This window comes from Malania oleifera, chromosome 6, assembly GCF_029873635.1.
Source record: "Malania oleifera isolate guangnan ecotype guangnan chromosome 6, ASM2987363v1, whole genome shotgun sequence".
Taxonomy (NCBI): Eukaryota; Viridiplantae; Streptophyta; class Magnoliopsida; order Santalales; family Ximeniaceae; genus Malania; species Malania oleifera.
Window position 1 is genome coordinate 30,141,634 of NC_080422.1, and position 20,308 is coordinate 30,161,941.

Sequence of the window (20,308 nt, forward strand, 5' to 3'; positions counted from 1 at the left end):
CAGGATTTTACGAGGTTCGGCTTCAACACAGCCTACGTCCTCACCTTTGGCAAAACCACCAAAGGATTCACTAAACCTGTTCCTTTACCGGGTGGAACAATACCTTTATACACTCCTTCAGAAGGCTAGAGCAGCACCTCTCTAAGCGATAATCCCTTGCCTAGCCAACGATCCAGCAAACCTGGAATCGTCACAATCTATAAGAATATAATATAAATTCTGCGTACAAAAAATACTCCCAAAATTTAGAGCAGGTTGTACAAATTGAAATGTAAATTGTACTTCAAAAAACCAAAGCAAAATAGAATATATGAAGCTCTAAAGTTTTTAGAAGTCACAAATGGTTCGTTTAAAAGAGAAATGGAATTGCAACCCGGAACCAAACTTTGATATTTTCAATCTACCAGAATTGTAGAATTCCTCCCCAGCAAAAGATGTGAGCAAAGAAGAACTTCAGAAGAATTTCAGCACAAGATGAATTTCAAATTTTGTCTGATTTCTCTCTTTTCTTGTGTTTTCAAGTATTGTGTTTTTTCATTACCCAAAGAGGTATTTATAGGCAACTTAAAAGATCAACTTCCACATCAAATTAGGTAAACTTTGAAAAAACATTTAATTTGTTGACTAAATTTTGAATTTCAAAATTTTGAAAGATCAACATTCACATCAAATTAGGTAAACTTTGAAAAAACATTAAAATTGTTGACTAAATTTTGAAATTCAAAATTTTGAAAGATGTTGTCCATATCAAATTAGGTAAACTTTGAAAAAACATTAAATTGTTAATTAAATTTTAAAATTCAAAATTTTGAAAGATGTTGTCCATATCAAATTAGGTAAACTTTGAAAAAACATTAAATTGTTGATTAAATTTTGAAATTCAAAATTTTAAAAGAAGCTTCCCTTTGAGATTTAAAATTTGCTCCACGTGGCAGTCGTCTGCCATGACATGGCAGTCATCTGTCATAGTTAAAATTTAAACCCAAAATACTTTTATTAAACCCTTTAACTTGCCAGTCATCTGTCCATAGACAGACAGTCATCTGTCAGGTGTACTGCTTATCAGAAATTCAATTTTTATTTTGAACACTTTCCTTCCTTTAAGACCTTTGTTACTTTAATTTCAAAAACATGTTTTAAGCTCTTTAAAACAAAGTGTTTCTTAGTTTCTTTTGATTTTATAAGAGCTTCACATATCTAAATGACATTTGGTTTTGAAGTACTTACAAGAGTTCTTCTAATTATGGTCTTCTTAAATCCTTCAGCTTCCTTCAACCTTTTGAGGTTTACTTTTGACTTTGGGTTTGCTTGCCCTTAAGATTCTTCATTTGTTATTCATTGCCTTCAATATTCTGAGGTGCTTTCACTAGATTAACATTGAGCTTCAACTTATCAACCTTGAGAGTTCTTTTACCTAAAACACATCACTTAACATCATATGTTAAAGCATCCTTCATTTTGTTATCATCAAAATAGGATTGAAAACTCTAGTTAAGTCAACAATATGTTTTATCTAGCACTCCGAGCCCACGTGGCGGGTCGGGGCGGTAGAAGTAATGTCATGGGAAAGTGCCAAACAGACTATCATAGTAGCATCTACTATGGAAGCTGAATTTATGGCATGCTTTGAGGCCACAATTCAAGCTTTGTGGTTGCAAAATTTTATCTCGGGACTTTGAATTGTCGATAGTATTGCTAGACCGTTGAGAATTTATTGTGATAATTCCGTAGCAGTCTTTTTCTCCAAAAAAAGACAAATATTCTAATGGCGCTAAGCATATGGAGCTTAAATATTTGGCCGTTAAAGAGGAAGTTCGGAAACAGACAGTGCTTATAGAACATATAAGGACTGAGCTTGATAGTTTTGGTGTATTCCCAAGAGGGGGGTGAATTGGAATTTTAAAATTTATTCCTGAGTTTATTTAATCTAACAGCAGTATATTCGCAACCTATGGTATGTCTATACAATTCAAAATGTGCAAATAAATATAACGTGCGGAAATTAAATCATAGGCGACATTCACAATATAACATACACGTGCAACAAATAAATTACGAAAAAATAAAATGCACACACAAAATTTTATCAGGGTTCGACCAATACTACCTATGTCCTCACCTCTAGCTCGCAAGACCGAGGATTTCACTAATGCTCACTTAACAGGTGAAGCAGCACCGTTTATAACCAAATTAATTAATGAGGCTGACCTCAACTTACACCTTACCAAGATGGTGCACCTAACTTTCCTAACTAGGTCTAAGCTAATTTGGGACTATTTACCAGGACTAGTCTCCCTTTTCAGGCCTATGCCTGGAATACAACAAATGTGTATAAAATTTTGTGTACACGGAAATGTTTCTTACACAAGCAGATATGTACCACTACACACAAGTACTAGTCAATGCACATTAATAACATAGGAACTATAAGCTCAGTGATGTGTATCTTTGTGCAAGAACCACTCAACAAGATGTGATCACTATAATGTTCAAGAGTGTTCTAAACAAGCTATATCTTTGAAACAAGTTATATCAAATCTTAATAACAAATTAGGGTTTCAAAGATGCTAATAAGATAATCTAACTATCTCAAAAGATTTCCTTCAATGAAATGAGCACAAGAGTAGTTTGAAAATATTATAACTTGTAGAAAATATTTTGCACAACAAAATCAAGCTATAGGAATCTTGCAATGACAATGCAAAGATCCACAAGCCTATGAGTTTATCCTAACACAAGATTTACTATATTCAAATATGTGGGATAAACTTTGCTAAACTCCCCAAAATAATATCAAACAATCAAGCCAAGCAAATGGGAGTATGAGCAATTTATACTAGTCAATAGCCCAATATAAAACTCTCACAAAGCTAAGATATATCAAGGGAACGAAGATTTGAGAGTGTTTTGAAGTAAAATGGGCAATATGAACTTTTGGAAATGGAGAGGATTTTTTATAATGATTTTTGCTAATCTCTAACTAATCCTCACAAATAAACTCATATTTCTAGACCAATGCAAAAATATAATTGTTTAGGACATGTAGGGTATTATTAGAATTATTTAAAAATGTTTCAGCAAAGTTAACCCCATTTAAAAAATTTAACCTCGGTAAAAAAACTTGTCCAACCCGAGAGTACCGGTCGACTGAACTTAAGGTTCAGTTGACCAAGTGACAGAGTTTGGTCGACCGTGCAAAAAATGAACTGAGAGTTCAGTCAACCATACATGTATGGTTTAAGGACAGTTTTCCAAATCCATGCGGTTCGGTTGACCAGGTCATTTTGAACTATAGGGTTCAATGGACTAGGCAGTTGGAATCTCCTATGTGGGGGTTCGGTCGACTAGGGCGTTGCTCATATATTTCTAGTCGGTCGACTGAGGAGTCAAAATGTTGACCCAGTGGGAGTTCGGTCGACTAAGCTGTATGAACTTGGCAAGGTTTAATCGACTGTACTTTGGTCAAATCGTTGACCTCTAACTGGTTTAGTCGACTGAATGCTTTTATACATTTCGGTTCGGTTGACCGAACATGCATTTTTAATGTATTTCAGTTTTAATCCCTTTATACAATAACCCTATTCATATAAGCATATTTCTTTATGTATGCATGTGGGTCCTAGGGTCATTCTAGGTCTTTTTTAGGACACCGAAAAAATCCGATGTCAGTCGATTGAGGTCATTTGATTTTCAAGTGATGTGTGGGGACCTAAAATTGTTCTAAGGCCTTTGAGCTTGTAGTTCCTACATGCATGATATGCATTAAATATTATAGACATTTTTTCTCCTAATTACTGTTACAAACCCGAATTGAATAATAATGAGATACAATAAAAATGATCTTCAGGTTCTTCATGCTTTACTTCATGTGCCATCAGTGTATATGCTAATATAAACCTGCACATGAACTAGATAGCCATCAAATATTTGAGTATTTGTCATTATTAAACTTGGGTGTGACCTATGAGGTCAATAGAGCTCATGATAGTAGATCCTTTAATTAAGGGGTTGACACCAAAGACATTTAAGGAACATGCTAATCACATGGGTCTTTGTTGTAATCCCTGATGGATCTTTATGTTTTGTTCTATAACATATATAATGATATTAATAACGATGTTTCTGAACATTTTTTCCTATTTACCATCAATTATGTAATTATGGAGATGAATTATTGTTAATAGGATTGTTCTTTGACAAAAAACATTATAGGGACATTATGGTTACTTTCTATTATGGATTATAGTTAGATGATTTGCTAGCATTTGTAGTGCATGGAAGGGAAGATGTCGCTTTAATAATATTTACCACCATGACCTGTGTTAGTAAGTTATTTAATTATAATATTATGGTAATCTCACTAAAAGTATGAATAAGCTGACAATTGTGCACATATTATGGTTATATTGTTAATTCAAATTAACGTCATTCATATGGGTTAAGTGGGAGAATGTTGGATATATCACAAAGGATATGTCCTACATGAATGACATGAGTCCCACATGAAGGGTATGTGTCCCATCTGATAAGAGATGGATTAATTACTTGCTTTGAAAATGCATGCATGTGTGAGATTAATAACTAGGAAGTTGAATAGTTTCCTATATACAACTACTCTTATGGGAGTAGCTAAAAAAAAAAAAGTGAGTGTGCATTTTTCCTGCATGGTAATGGAGTGAACAAGGAGAGGTATAGGAATTGTCCTCTCTCTACTTTTGCTCTCTGTTCATTAGCCCTACTCCCATAAATCTTGTGAAGTATCGAATGGAGATTGGGGTGAAGTGAGAGAAACAATTCTTGAAGTGACCTTCTTGGTTAACATACACCATGAACGATGCCGGTATGTTTATATATTATGGTTTACTTTATTTTCCGCATCAAAGTTAATATGCATATGTGAAGATCATGATAATAAAAGATCTTGTGTTTAACAAATAATAGCATATAAAATTTCTTAAAGTTTGGTAAAAAGATGTGGACTTCTATTGAAATTTAAAAAATTATACATACCTTTCTTAAGTTTGACAAAAAGTTATGAACTTGGCTTGATGTTTCAAAAATTCTACTAACCTCCCATGTGATTTGAATAAAAAGATATGTTCCTTTTCTTGCGACATGATAAAAAGACAAACTAGAAAAGTAGTATTGTGCCATAAAAATCAAATATCAAGAGAGTTAAAAGATCTCGTATATAAAAAGGTTCATGTCTTTTTACCAAAATTCCTCTCCCTCCCCTCCCCTCGGTTTGTCAATAGGACTGTAAGTTATAATATTTCCATCCTACTTGTGAGGTCTAATAATTGATGCACTGAGGGCCTTAGGCTATTTGTTTGTGCTGAATAGTCTCTAACTAATTTTAAAAACAAAGGAGATCAGTGTTATTTAGGTACATGCTGAATATCTTCAAATCACTTTTTGTTTGGTAAGCATTGAAAACGATGCTTAATGCTGCTCATGGAGTGCTTAGTAAAATTAAATATTAAAAATTAAACACTAAATTCAAATCTAATTTATTGAATCAATTTAAAATTGAACTTAAACCAACACTAAATTTAAATACTAAATTATTTTGATATTTAATATTTAAATATATATTTTTAATTTTAACCTTTTTAACTCTTATGATCATAAATATATTTAATAAAATTAATAAGTGATTTCATATTAAAGTTTTAAGTTTAATAAAGGTAATATTTTTTGTCAAATATAATTTATTAAACAAAAATAAAATTTATTATTTCCACATCTGATTCGATGGATGAATTTTGAGAAGTTCAACTGCCAAAGAAACAAACCCCCTCAGCAGCTTCTTCCCGTCTTCATCATCCTCTCTTTCCCTCTTTGCACGAGAGGAACGGCATCTCTTCCCCCACCTCCTTTCCCTTTATCAATCTCGCACAAGACCGCTGGCTCGTCCCCTCCCTCCCTTTTCCCTCTCACAATGACAGACCATCTTTCTGCGACACAGATGAGGTAGCTTTCTGCCCTACAGCATATTGGCGCCTCTCTCTCTCTCTCTCTCTCTCTCTCTCTCTCATGTCAGCTACCTCAAGCGCTACCGCCGGAGCCTCGCCGGAGGACATGTTGCGGCCGGCATCCGCCATAATTTCCGGTGACACCAGTGAGCCATCCTCTGCATCAAACGTGACTCTGACCTTGCCTTTCTCCTCTGGGAATCCTAGAATCGAAGAGACCAGAGGTGTCATGCATCTCTACCGTGACGAGGCCTCTGCTTCATCTTCTGATCTCCCTGTAAGCTCACAGTTCTCGTTTTGTATGATTGGCGTAGAGCTGTGAAGGCTCTCTTTGTTTCTTGCGAAAATGTTAGGAGGAATCTTTTTCTTCTAAGGAACAAATACGTTTGAATGTAATATTTTTATGTCGATAAAAAAGTGAATTAGGACTTTAAATAATTAAAATTTTATTCTTTCTGTGGACACAAGAAGAACCTATAGAAAGTTTGAATCTTTAAGATTGCACTTAATTTATTCGTTCTCTCCACACAGCCGGTTGAGAAAGGGGAAGTTGCATTAGGTAGCTGACACCTGACTCAAAACTTGTCAAATAGCTATGAGTCCTTACCAATAAATTGCTGGATAGTCATTATGAGTGATGTGTTTGCCTAGATACAGTTCCAAATATGCAAGGGTTCTTGCATTGTTCTAGATCTGAGTAAGTAAAGAACTTTGTTCAAGAGAGACTAGGGTTAGAATTGCTAACTTGGAACATAAGGACTTAATGAAAAAAAATACATGGAAATAATTGACAGAATAGTTAGAAGACGGCTTTTCATGATTTGCTTTCAACAAACCGAATAGAGAGAAAAGATAAAGAAATGGAGAAGTCGGTATTTAAACTTAGATACACTTGGAAGGAAAACAATAAGAATGGACAGGTATCCTTAAGTCATTGCAGCTAAAGACCTAAGGATAGTGTTGCGGATGTTAAAAGAGTAGGGGACATAATTATAAATGAGATGGTCTTAAGACAAGATATAATAGATTTATTAATGCTTATGCACCTTTGGTAGGGTTTACATAAAACATTAGACAAATTTAGGAAGAAAATATTATAGGAGTGATTTGATTGAATTGAATAGTTACAAGGACAACGAAGCTTATGAGAGGATACGTGGAGAACATAGATGTGAAGATAATACGAGTTAAGTGATATGATATCATAATATGTTGTTTCATGTCATATGATCGTATAATGACGAAAACAAGCTTTAAGAAGAGAGAACACTTAATAACCTTCAAAGTGGACAAAATAAAAGTCAAATAGATTTTTTCTTAAGTAGGAGGGTAAATTGTTCATTATGTAAGGATTGTAAAATTGTTCAATGTCAAAGGGTAACATAATCAATGTAAGAGCACTAGGTGGTAGAACTTAAAGGTAGTAAACATAATAAAATTTAATGGTAAAATGATGAAGAAGTCTTTGGAATAGGATGACTAGTTATATTAGAAAGTTAGCAAAAGAGGTGTTGTATGAATCTAGAAGATGTATGACTAGTAAAGAGAGTTGTTGTTAGTGGGATCAACTTAGATGGTTTGAACACTTGTAACATTGGATAAATAACTCATAAATGAGGAGGGGTGAGTTGTTGTTAGTCAGGAAAGGGAGTCATTAGTTTAGGATTACTTGGACATGTAGAAAATAAGATAAGGGAAGAGCGGTTAAGATGGTTTGTACACTTTCAGTGTAGGCTAAATAACTAATGATTGAAGAGGAATGTTGAAGAGGGATGACTGATGGTGAGTATGGCTTTGATATTAATCCAATTTCGGAGCATGTTACCCTAGATGCAGCAAAATGGCAAAAGTGTATTCACGTAGACAACCTCACCTCGTGGGGCTTAAGATTTGGTTGTTTTTGTTGCTATAGGATTTAATCTGTTTGGTTTTTCATTGTGTAGGGGGTTTGTGAGGAGCTGGAAGCCAATTTTTGGTTGCCTATAAAACTTAGCGAAAAGAAAGAAATGAAAATTGTATCTCATGTTGTATATTGTCTGGTTTTAACAAAATTAAGAAAACTGGACCAGAAAAAAAGAAGAAAAGTTAATAAAGTTCTTGTCAATTAAGATACATAGTTGTTTTCATAGAGTGGAAGAAATATATATATATTTTTAAATAGCAAAAGAAAGTATATTAGGTATATTAGATAGAAAGAATAGATGGTACAAAGTGGGGACAAGGAGTTCACCAAACAAAAAAGAAGAAACAGAAAATAAAAATACAAGATCCCCAGAAAAACTATACAAAATTAACCAAGAAAACTCCTTTTCAAACTCTTTCCATCATAATTTACTGAACTTTTCAAATTTGCTAATTCCCTTAGACCCTTCACCCTTCGACTTTTACCACCATCCAAATGCACTTCATTTCCTCTAATATTGCTTAGCTTTAAATCCATTTTATCCAATAGAATTTGGGTTTCTATATCCAAAAGAATATCATTCAGTTGAGTGGACAGATTATTTTCATGAGTTATTTAAAATTCATGATTTTCTTTCTTCAATTTTTATAGGGGAATCTGCAATCAAATAGATGACAAAAATTTAATATTTTGACAATTTGATGTCTAAGTAAGCTATTTTAGTATTTTTATATTTTTGTATTTGCTTTTGGCAATTGAAATACTCTTTGCTCAAGATTCATGTAGAAATTTCAATTCTTAAGAGATTTAGATTTTTTTTTTTTTTATAATTTGTAAAGTGAGGCTCATTAATAGGGCATCACTGCAGCAATCTTGTATAGTTTAGAATTTTGTATTTTTGCAAATTGTATTGTTGTAAATGTGTGCATGCATATTTTTCAACCATGGGTGTTTCATTTTTTGGGCCATGATTTTGTGGAACACTGGCTTCATGCATTAGTTTAAATCAATTTTTTGGAAGGCATAATTTGGGTGCATCTTGGGACAAGGCAGGGCTATAATAGCTTGAGGCATAATCTAACATACACTCTTAAAATACAGGAACATAATACAAGGAGCTTTACGCTTTTGTCCAAAAAGTATGCATTTAATGCATTTTGATGAGGCTTACGTATTTTAATTTTGTTAATTTGAAGATTTTTGTTTTTAAACTACGACTAGAAAAATTAAACCGTATGTATGGATGAAAGAATTCTAGAATGCTCTAATTTGATTGAATCTCTAGAACTCTCAAACCTAAATGGCGAAACCTTTCCAAAACAATTGAGTTGCATCTTGGATCATAAACACAATGAACTTCGTAATTTTTATGATTGCCTCTTAGTGTGGTTTAATTTAATGAGTTTAAGTTTGTATCTTGGGTAGCCAACAAATAGATAAAGTCATATTTCAGTTTCTTTCAAATTCTATTTGTACTATGCTAGTTTTCCATTACCCAATGTATATGTGATTTGATATTAAAAATATATAGTCCTTGGAGGCTTACGTCTTGAGGCTTATGCCTCATCTCTTTTGGGTTAAAAAGTCTTGCATTAAATCATTGGTTAAATTACACAAATTATGTTGAATCCTAGGTATTTGATGACTAAATTCTGATTTCCCTCCTCACTTGTTTTTTAATATAACCAAACAAGTTGGAACATAAGATCGCATGAGTTAATTTCTGCTAGATAAGGTCATATGAGTTAATGTCTTCTATCTTTTGTGTTGCTATTTAGGTTGGAAGAAAACCTCTTGTTTGTGTGCTTGGGGTTCCAGATCACATGACATATGCTGATTTCTGCCAATTTTGTGGTTCGTTTATTCAGCATATCTTGGAAATGCGAATTGTCAGGTGCATTTGGAGTTCTCGTATTTTCCTCATTTTTATGGGAGTGGTTTTCTGTTTTTGCCTATTGACGTTTTTCTTGATCGTTTTGTTGATTTGGATTCAGGAATGATGGAATGGAGGATAGATATAGTATTTTGATAAGGTTTGACAGTCAGGACTCTGCAGATAATTTTTTCAAGCATTTTAATGGGAATCGGTTTTCATCCCTTGAGGTTTTCTTAGCTTTTGTATACTGTGTGTTTTGTTCTTTAAATATTTTTAATAAGAAAATATAATTGTCCAATTAATAGTAAATATTTATACAAATTGTTTTGGTGCTATTGTTGTTATTATTTACTGTATTTGTTTTTGAATGTAGGTAGAGGTCTGCCGCGTGCTTTTCACCGTGGATGTGCAGTACACTGGTTCAATCGAACATGCACAGACTGCCCCTGCAAGCTCAACTGAGCAGCTTACATGTCCAGTTTGTCTTGGTATGTTTGTTCTGTTATAACTCAGGAAATTGGCTTTTTTTTTTATTTACCATGTTAAGGGAAATAGAACAAGGTGAGGATAAAATTCAGGGGCAATAGAACAAAAGGTTTTCAGTGGATCAAACTGCCCTGGTAGCAGGGATGGAACCGGGCTTCATCCGACTGTGGTTTTTGGATGGGATTGGGATGGGATATGCACAATTTTCTTTAGGGGGCCAAATGTGAATTTTAAAGTAAGATTTTAACTAATATATTTAAATTTTGATTGACAGATTGCATAAGTTAGGACCTTTATCTTTTTCTTTGGGGAGTTTTGGGGGGGGGGGGTGTTGTGCATGTGTGTGAAGGGCACTCTTGTTGCCCTGGCCATCTCTTTATAATAGTGTTGTTCTGTTGATCCTCTCGAAGTAGGGCTTTACAAAATTTACTGAAAAACTGAAAACTGCACTGAAGTTGGATCAAGTTCATTTTTTGGAACAGTTTATCGATTTTTGACTCAGTTTTTCAATTTTTGGTTTTGGTTCTGGTGTTATGAAGAAACCAAAATACCAAAGATAGATTGTAAGATTTATTTATTTAATTCCATTCAGATCTAAAAATTATTTTAGTTCATTCATTTATTTAATAGTTATTTTTTTTTTATTTACTAATTAATTCGTTTAAGCAGGAAGAATGGCTAATTCGTTTAAGCAGGAAGAATGGCGGAAAAATTGGCTCAAATTATGCAATTGTTTTTTTCATTAAAGGGGAAGGGGGAAGTTTATATAGGAAGAGGGGAGGTCACTCCACTCCTTCATTCTCGATGTGGGAACAGTGATTTAGGGAGCTGCATAATAAGGTAGGAAGAGACATGCATGGTGACCGATGAGCTCACTCAGTTGCATGGGTAGAAATTTGCCCCACATTGAAAGATTGAGGAGGGTCAACATGGATTGACTTCCCAACCATCAATAAAAGCCAACGCCCTTCTTTCATAGTTTTCCACATTTTGGGCTATTTGGCTCTTATATAGGCCTTATTACATGGGCTCGTGTTAAAATCTTTGTTTTTGTAATTTTAGTCTATGAATATTGTTCAAAAAGCTATTTAAAGAAGCTTATATTTGGCTTCTTTAACAACAACAACAACAACCAAGCCTTAAGTCCTGCTAGGTAGGGTTGGCTATATGAATCCTTTTTTGCCGCATCAATTTCCTTTAAGGAATGAAAGGAATGAAGGGCTGTTAAATTCTTACCTACAATCTCATTCCAAGTTATTCAAGGTCTACCTCTTCCCGAGATAGGATTGGCTATATGAATCCTTTTCTGCTGCATCAATATATCCTCTAAGGAATGAAGGACTGTTAAATCCTTACTTTACAATCTCATTCCAAGTTATTCTAGGTCTATCGCTCCCCCTCCTATTTTGCCACTAACATTAACTAGCTTATTATCCACTCTTTGTTGGTGCGCTTACTACAATATTTGGCTGACATTATGCATGCCTAAAGTTAGCCCACCTTATCTTATCTTCTAAAGGTACTATATATATATTACCACAAATATGTTCATTTTGTATAATTATCATTTGCAATTATACCTCTCATCCATCTTAGCATTCTCTTGCCAACAACTTTTACTTTTTGGATATGTTGTTTCTTTGTTATTGGTTTTGATCCTCATAGCAAAGTCGGTGTTATAGTTGTCTTATAGAACTTCTATTTTAAATTTAGGGTATTCTTCAATTACACAACACACCCAAAGCACTTTTGTATTTTACACAACCCGCTTTAACTTATCTCCTCCAGCTTGCATTAGTAGATCCAAGGTATTGAAATCTATTAGTGCTATTACTTTCATGGACATCAAGTTCAATATTTTATTCAATATTATTCCTACCATGACTAAAATAACATTTTGTAGATATTGTCTTATTTCTACTTGTCTTAAAGCCTCTAAATTCTAACGGCTTATTTGGCTCTGCGGAATAGCTTTTCATTCGAATAAGATGGAATATATCTTAAATTTTGGGAATCAAGGGAATAGTTATTCCTTATATATTTCTAATTATTTCATTCAACATGTAATAAGAAAGGAACAGACATGTCCATGATGAAATTTGGGAATAGTTATTCCTTGTCTATTCCTTATTATGGACTCATAAAATGCTTCACATTATTATTTGTTTTATAGTAACAACATAATTTATTGTATAACTAATTGTAACTAACCTACTAAAACTAATCTATTCTTGGGAATTGGCATTCTGCAAACCAAACGTAACCTAAAGATTCTCTCCATAATTCTTACATAAGTTCTCTCCACCTCCAATTTCGTCAACTATGACAATGTCAACTTCAAACATGCACCAGTAACCTAATTTTTGATACTTATAGTAAGTTTTCATCCAAGAATAATGCAAAAAGATAAAGGCTCAAAGCAAACTCTTGATGTACACCTATTGTGATTGGCAATTCCCAAGACTCTCCACATGTAGTCCTAACACAAGTCATTGCCCTAATGTTCATATCCCTAATGACTTCTATAGACCTATAACATACTCCCTTTTTTCTAGAATCTGCCATGAACTTCCCTAGGTACCCTTGGCTGCATTACATAAAGAAAACTAGAAGCGATAGTGATAATTTGTGAAGCATATAATGAAGAATCATATGAAGGTCTCTTGGTGGAAGATCCGCCAACCAAGGAAAATCTTTATCAAGGTTTGATAATCTCGTGCATAGATGTTAAAAATTTTATAGCATATAAAGCTTTTGAGAGGTTAGGTAGAGAAACTAGCAATTGGGCAACGAGTGAAGAGCCTGCTTAATTGTCTTTACTCATCAAGCACCATTATTTATTTATTTTTCTGTAACAAAGTTTACTCTTGTGTTACTTAGAGACTATGTTACATATGTTGGGTATATGTGCTTGTCGAGTTGTTGTCTCTATCAAATATCTAAATAGCAGGACACGAGGACATAGATAAATCACATTGAAAAATTGATATGGATTTGGGGTTCTTCATTTTAAATTGAAAGTAGTATTTATTCATGTAAATCATTTTACTCTCATCTACATCATTCTATCCATTCTTTTCTTGTTGAGAATCGTTTGGGAAGAGCTAATCCTTTGAAGGTAAAGGATTCTTGTGGACTGCCATTCTTAATAGAATTAACATCAACATCACTTGAAGATTTATAGGCCATACATGCATGTCCCTTTCTCCTAATGTGTGCCTTATGTATTACACTAATAGTGAGGATCATGTGCATTTATTTCTTCATTGCTCTGTGGCTTGGTGTTTATGGAGTAAGCTTTTTTATTTGTTGGAAGAGTGTTGGATTTGCCATCAATCTTTAGAAGATTTTTTGTTGATTGATTTTGTTGGCTTTGGGAATTAGAAGAAGGCAAATTTTTTGTGGTAGTCTGCTGTTTTTACAGCTATTTAAGTTATCTGGTTGGAGAGGAATGGTTGAATTTCTTGTCATCATGCTTTGCCTATTGATCTTGTTTTTGATAGTGTTATTCTATTTGTATAATTGTGGGTATTTGCTTTTGGTTGGTTTGGTCATACGGTCTTCTCTGATACTTAGTGTGATTGGTTGGCCCTTTTTGCTTAGTTTCTTTTTTATCTGTTTGTGGCAGTTCTTTTATTTTATTTTTGCTTTTAGTTTGTAATGTGAAGATTCTCATCTTTGTGATTTTCTTCTTCTTCATTATTGAATTTCTTTGTTTTCTATATATAAAAAATGAAATACATAATGGGTGGACAAAAATTTTGTGGACTTTTTATTTTTTATTTTTATTTATTGAAGGCTTATCTGAAACAAGAATAATATATTGATATGAGAGAGAGGGGGATGATTGTCTTAAATTTTGGAAAATTTGCGGAAACTTATATTTTGGGAGAGTTTAAAAGGAAATCAGGTTTTATTCCATTTTGCAAAATTTGACTGAATTTTCAGTAATTTTCCTAAGATTCTTACGTCACTGAAAATCTCTAAGAATATTTCGGATCTTAAAATTAGCATGGTTAGAGTTGGGTAGCAGCTATCAATTTAGTTTTGATAGAGTTAGATGGTTTGGCTAACCTAGCTGGTTGCTCCATTTTGGGGTGGTTTCTAACTTATTTGGGTCTCCCACTTGGTGGTAATCCGAACTATACTTCGTTTTGGGATTGTGTGGTGGAGAGTGTGCGGAGTAGATTGGAGGTTTGGAAGAGAGCTTACTTATCATGAGGAGGCCATATTACTCTTTTTAACGCTGCTCTTTCTAATATACCTATATATTTTCTTTCCTTTTTCAAAATTCCAGCTAGAGTGGTAGAGTCTTTGGAGAGGATTATTGGGGACATTTTATGGTTAGGAGTTCGGAAGGCAAGAGAGATCATCTTGTTAGCTGGGATAGGATTAAGTTTGAAGGGGGTTAGGGTCTTGGGAATGTGGCATCTAAAAACATCTCGCTAGTCGGAAAATGGCTTGGGAGATTTCCCTTGGAGGTTGACTCCCTTTGGCACATGGTAATTAGGAGTAAATATGGAATGCATTAGAATGGGTAGGAACTAGAGGAAGTGGCTGCCATTTCAATGTAAGCCCTTAGAAATTAATTTTTTAGATAGCCCATTTATTCTACCCTCTTCTTTCCAAGTTGGTAATGGAAATAGCATTTGTTTTTGGGAAGATACATGGGTGGGTAAGGTTCCATTGGAGTCTCTAGTAGTCTCCGTATTTTTAGACTGTCTAGGTTACAAAATTATCCAATTATTGATTTCTGCCCTTTGGAGGGAGGGCTCTCTCTTGTGGGGTTTTCACTTTTTCAAGATCTTAATGGGAGAGGGGTTGTTGGTTTTTAATTTATTGTGACCCTTTCAATTTTTCTCTCTCAGGTGAGAGACAATTTGAGGATTTGGGTAGGGGATTCCTTTGGTTCTTTCCCACTGAATCTTTTTTCTCTTAGCTTATCAAATGTTCCTTTTCAAAATAAAGGCTTTCATGTGGACTTTGGTCCTTTACTTGCTTAATACCAATGATTTGCTGTAGACGAGGAGGCCTTACAAAGCTATAGGCCCAAATATTTGTCTTATGTGCCATAACTCTAATGAAAATGTCGACCATTTGTTCCTTCATTGCCGAATGGCCAAGGGGCTTTGGGTTAGGTTGTTCTTAGTATTTGGTGAGGTTGTGGTTTTCCCACAGACTGTTGAAGCCTTTTCAAAAGTACACTATAGAGGCTTCGGGAGAAGAAAAAAGGGATCGATCTTTAGAGATGCACTATCTTTGCTATCTTTTGGACTCTTTGGTCAGAATAGAATGCAAGAAATTTTAATGGCAAAGCAACCCTGACTTGTTGCTTATAGGATAAAGTGGTTTTCCTTGCATCTTTTTGGGCTCGTTCTTTTGGAGGGGAGCTTTATTCTGAAATTAGAATAGGTTTTCTATATTTCTTGAATAATTTTGTACAAGCCAATACACAATATTTATAATACAATCAGGAATCCTAAGAATGGAAACAATCTCCTAAAAGAATCTCTCTCAATAATATACAATCCTCTACATAAATACCTCCCTAAATTACTCCAAGATGCTTGGGATTTCTACACTCCCCCTCAAGTTGGATCATAGATATTGATCATATCCAACTTGCAGATGAAATCATCAAAGCTTTGTTGGGCTAACCCCTTGATAAAGATGTCTGCTATTTGTTCCTTGGTAGGTACATAAGTCATACAAATGGTTCCTTCTTCAACCTTCTCCTTGATAAAGTGTCGGTCCACTTCTACGTGCTTAGTCCTATCATGTTGAATTGGATTGAGAGAGATACTGATGGCTGCTTTGTTGTCACAGTAGAGTTTGATAGGGAATTTCACCAGGATCTGTAATTCTTCCAAGAGCTTTTGTAACCACAGTCCTTCACATATCCCTTGTGCAACTGCCTTGAATTCAGCTTCAACACTACTTTGAGCCACTTCATTATGTTTTTTACTCCTCCAAGTCACCAAATTTCCCCATACAAAGGTGCTATATCCGGTGGTTGACCTTCTATCTTCTGCTGATCTTGCCCAATCCTAATCTGTGAAAATTTCTACTTCCTTGTCTTCACATTTCTTGAAGAAAAGTCCTTTGCCCGGAGAGCCCTTGAGGTACTTGAGGATCTTGTACACAGCATCTAGGTGAGTCTTTTTTGGTGAATGCATGTATTGGCTTACCACACTTATTGCAAATGCAATGTCGGGTTTGGTATGTAATAGATAGATTAGTTTATCAACCAATCTTTGGTACCTCTCCTTTTCAGCTGGTATTCCGCAGGCTTCAACTCTCTTTACTGCTTCACTTGGGGTTTCACTAGGTTTGCATCCAAGTATGCCAATTTCGGTTAGGAGATCAAGGATATACTTTCATTGAGAGACACTGATACCCTTTTTTGATCTAGCAACTTCCATTCCCAAGAAGTACCGCATTCGTCCCAGGTCTTTAACTTCAAACTCAGCAGTTAGGACTTTCTTTAGTTAGGATTAATCTTCCATCTCCATTGTATCATCTCCAGTTAGGATTATATCATCAACAAACACAATCAAAATTGTTTTCTTACCACTTTCAGACTGTTGGAAGAACATAATGTGATTTGATTGCCTTTGTCGATATCCTTGGTTCTTCATCACCTTCACAAATCTGTCGAACCATGCTCTGGGAGATTGCTTGAGTCCATACAGGGACTTCTTGAGTTTACATACTCTGTTTTCTTCACCTTTCTTACTTAAACCTGGTGGTATCGTCATGTAGACTTCTTCTTCTAACTCGCCATTAGAATTGCATTCTTAGTGTCGAGTTGCTGTAGTGGCCAATCTAAGTTGGCTGCCAAGGATTGGAGGAGGTGAATTGCATTCAATTTTGCCACTGGTGCAAATGTCTCCGTGTAGTCAATGCCATAGGTCTGTTTAACCCTTTTGCAACAAGTTGGGCTTTATACCATTCAATTGTCCCATCAGCTTTATATTTCACCGTGAAGACCCATTTGCAGCCTACTGGCTTCTTCCCTCTCGGCAAATTCATAACGTCCCAAGTTCCATTTTTTTCGAGGGCCCACCTTTCCTCCATGGTAGCTTCCCTCCATTTTCCATTTTTTTGGCCTGTACCCGTAGGAGTTCTTGAGTCTCTTCTTGTAGCGGTTACTGTCTCCAGGGCATTCCCATTCTTCCTCAACGCTCAGGTCGAGCTCTTGCTAGAGATTTGTCATCTCCATGTAGTAGTTGGTGACGTCTCTCTCTCCTTGCCGCACTTGCCATAGCTTAGTCTTTATCTCAAAGATTTGGGAGTAGCTTTCGACATCGGAGTACGTCTCTCGGACAACATCCCATACATCCTTCGCCGTCGGTAAGAATAGGTAGGTCTTGCCGATTGAAGGCTTCATGGAGTTTACAAGCCACCCAGCCACCATGGAGTTCTTGGACTTCCATTTCTGCAAAGCTGCAACGTCGGTTGAGGTAGGCTTCTTCCTCTCGCTGGTAAGGTATCCTAACCTTCCTTTGCCGTCAATCACAAGTTTGATTGATTGAGCCCATTCATGGAAATTTTTTCCGTTCAATTTCTCCACCGAGAGTGGAAAGGACGAGTTGTCTAGCCCATTCGAACCCACGATGGAGGTGGCTTGAGTCTTGCCATCGAGAGCTTCAAAGGTGGTTGACCCTCTACTGTTGACGATGCTGCCTGCCATTGCTAACTAAGTTTTAGAGACCCTAGCTTTGATACCATGAAATCAGAATAGGTTTTTTGTATTTCTTGAATAATTTTGTACAAGCCTATAATACAATTGGGAATTCTAAATATGGAAACAATCTCCGAAAAGAATTTCTCTTAATAATATACAATACTCTACATAAATACCTCTCCCTAAGTTACTCCAAGATACTCGAGATTTCTACATATTCTAATTTAATATTTTTTTGTTTCTTTGGCTTTTTAGGAAGCTCTCTTATCCTCCACCTCTTGTATATTCTTCTCTCTTCTTAATGAAGGTTTTTTTTTTTTTTTTTTCTCTATAAAAAAAATCATAATGTTTATAATTTATTAGATGTTTCCAGTGTCTAAATCGAGACCCTAAAATTTCCATCCAAATAAAAATTTTAATCCTTGATAAGGACAATAATTGATAATGATTAGTGGTCATAACAAACCAAATTTCCATTTTGGCTTTGTGTAGAAGTCTTGGCCCAACTTTGGTGAGGGCCTCACAGCTTTGCCCCATAAAATGTAAAATATGTCTCACAAGGCTGAAGCCTAAACCATCCTTACATGGCCAAAATCTCTATGATACACATCCCACCTCTCTAGTCGTCTTTGACGCCCTCATTAGAATGGCCCACACCTTTGTGTGGGACCTACACATCCATGTAGGATCCACCCACACAGCAATACCCCCATGATGGCTATGATGCCAAATGTAAGGGTCTTGGTCCAACCTCGGTGAGGTATTGACTGCTTTGGCCTATTGAGTCTCACGATTTTGGCTCGGCATGTTGTTTATTGAACGATTTGAATATGTAGCATCAACAGAGGCACACTTTGCTGAATAATTGAGGATTTGTTATAAGGGCACTATGATTGCTGAAATAGTCCAACTTAGCAATTCTAGACCTAGATAAGAGGCTTTGTTAAAGAAAAGTGGGAAGGTGGCTGGCTGACTATTGGATTTAAAACCCTAATTTTGGTAGTTAGAATTTTGAAACTTTAAACTTTGTCGGTAAGACTAGGGGATTTTGAAATTTTGGACTTCGCTGACAAGATTTAAGGAGAAGACTGTATTATTTTACAATTCTCCAAAATTTAAAATTATGCTTGACCCAAATAATTGAAAATGTTTGAGATAAGCATATTTAATTATATGTTGAGGTGAAAATAAAATATGCTTTATCAGTAAGCTGAGTGTTTGTTCTTATTTTCTTCCATGTTGTAGAGAGATTAGACCAAGATGCAAGTGGAATTCTCACAACTATCTGCAACCATTCTTTTCATTGCTATTGTATTTCAAAATGGACTGATTCTTCGTGTCCGGTAAGTTATAGAATCTGGTAAGAGATGTTAACAGCCATTGATCTTTCTATCTGTCAATATGTAAGTGTTTGTGCTTATTTTTTCCCCTTTCTTCCTGGTATATGACACCTTCTAGTTGGCTGATGAATTTGTGTGGTTCACTTTATGCATAGATGTTCAAGGCTGCCTATATGTTTCATATTTCAAGATTTTTTTTTTGAGAACAAAAGAAATTCATTGATAGATTAAGAATGTACAAACAGGATGATAAGATATGTCCTTTCCACACTCTGGTTACCCCAGAAAAGCAGAAAGGAGAAAACCAAAACGCACAAAAACAACTCAGGATAATCAGCGTGCGCTAACAAGTCAACAAGGGATGCCCATCATGCTAAATATCCGAAAAGCACACCCTCTTGAAGTTCCCATTTTCCACACAACAAAGGGAAGCCAAATAGTGAATTTTCTCCCAAACCAGCAGAAATGACAGCTTCTTCCCTGAGAAAATACACCCGTTTTGTTCCATCCACAGGCCCCAAAATACTGCAAAGAAAGCATTTCCATAACTCTTTACCTTCCTTTTTCCTACCAAAACTGACAACTGAATTGCCAAAAACTCTTCCATCGTCTCTGCACAAACCCAACATTTTCCAAAGTAATTAAATAGCTTACTCCATATCCTGCAAGCAAAATCACAATGCATGAAAAGATGTGGAGTAGCTTCAGAGCAGTTTAAACAAAGCACACATACATCTAGAGAGTGAGCCTTCAGCGGTCTCCTAATCTGCAACAAGTTATTGGTGTTGATCCTATTAAGCACATCCAACCAGTGAAAACCTTTGATTTTAAGGGGACTTTGGCCTTCAAATAGTTCTACAGAGGAAAAGAAAAATCAGTGCTAGTCAAGAACTCACAAAAAGATTTGCAGGAATAAAGCCCCGAAGGGGGTACAAGGACCAAGATCGGCTATCAGCTTCCAAAGAGACTCGATGATTATTCAACAAGACTAACAAAGAGGATATTCCATCTCCCTGTCATTCAAGGATCTCCGAAAGTGAA

General features: G+C 35.3%; 1 protein-coding gene across 2 annotated transcripts in view; it reads left to right on the forward strand.

Annotated features, from left to right (window-relative positions):
- The first annotated feature begins 5,773 nt into the window (after window positions 1-5,773).
- LOC131158323 (BRAP2 RING ZnF UBP domain-containing protein 2) overlaps window positions 5,774-20,308 on the forward strand; it is a 36,706-nt gene continuing 22,171 nt past the window's right edge. For both annotated transcript variants that reach the window (XM_058113107.1, XM_058113109.1), the window contains exons 1-5: window positions 5,774-6,252; window positions 9,657-9,772; window positions 9,873-9,981; window positions 10,128-10,242; window positions 19,173-19,270. In XM_058113107.1, the coding sequence (XP_057969090.1) occupies window positions 6,037-6,252; window positions 9,657-9,772; window positions 9,873-9,981; window positions 10,128-10,242; window positions 19,173-19,270 (654 nt within the window). In that variant the 5' untranslated portion in view covers window positions 5,774-6,036. The remainder of the gene's footprint in view (window positions 6,253-9,656; window positions 9,773-9,872; window positions 9,982-10,127; window positions 10,243-19,172; window positions 19,271-20,308) is intronic.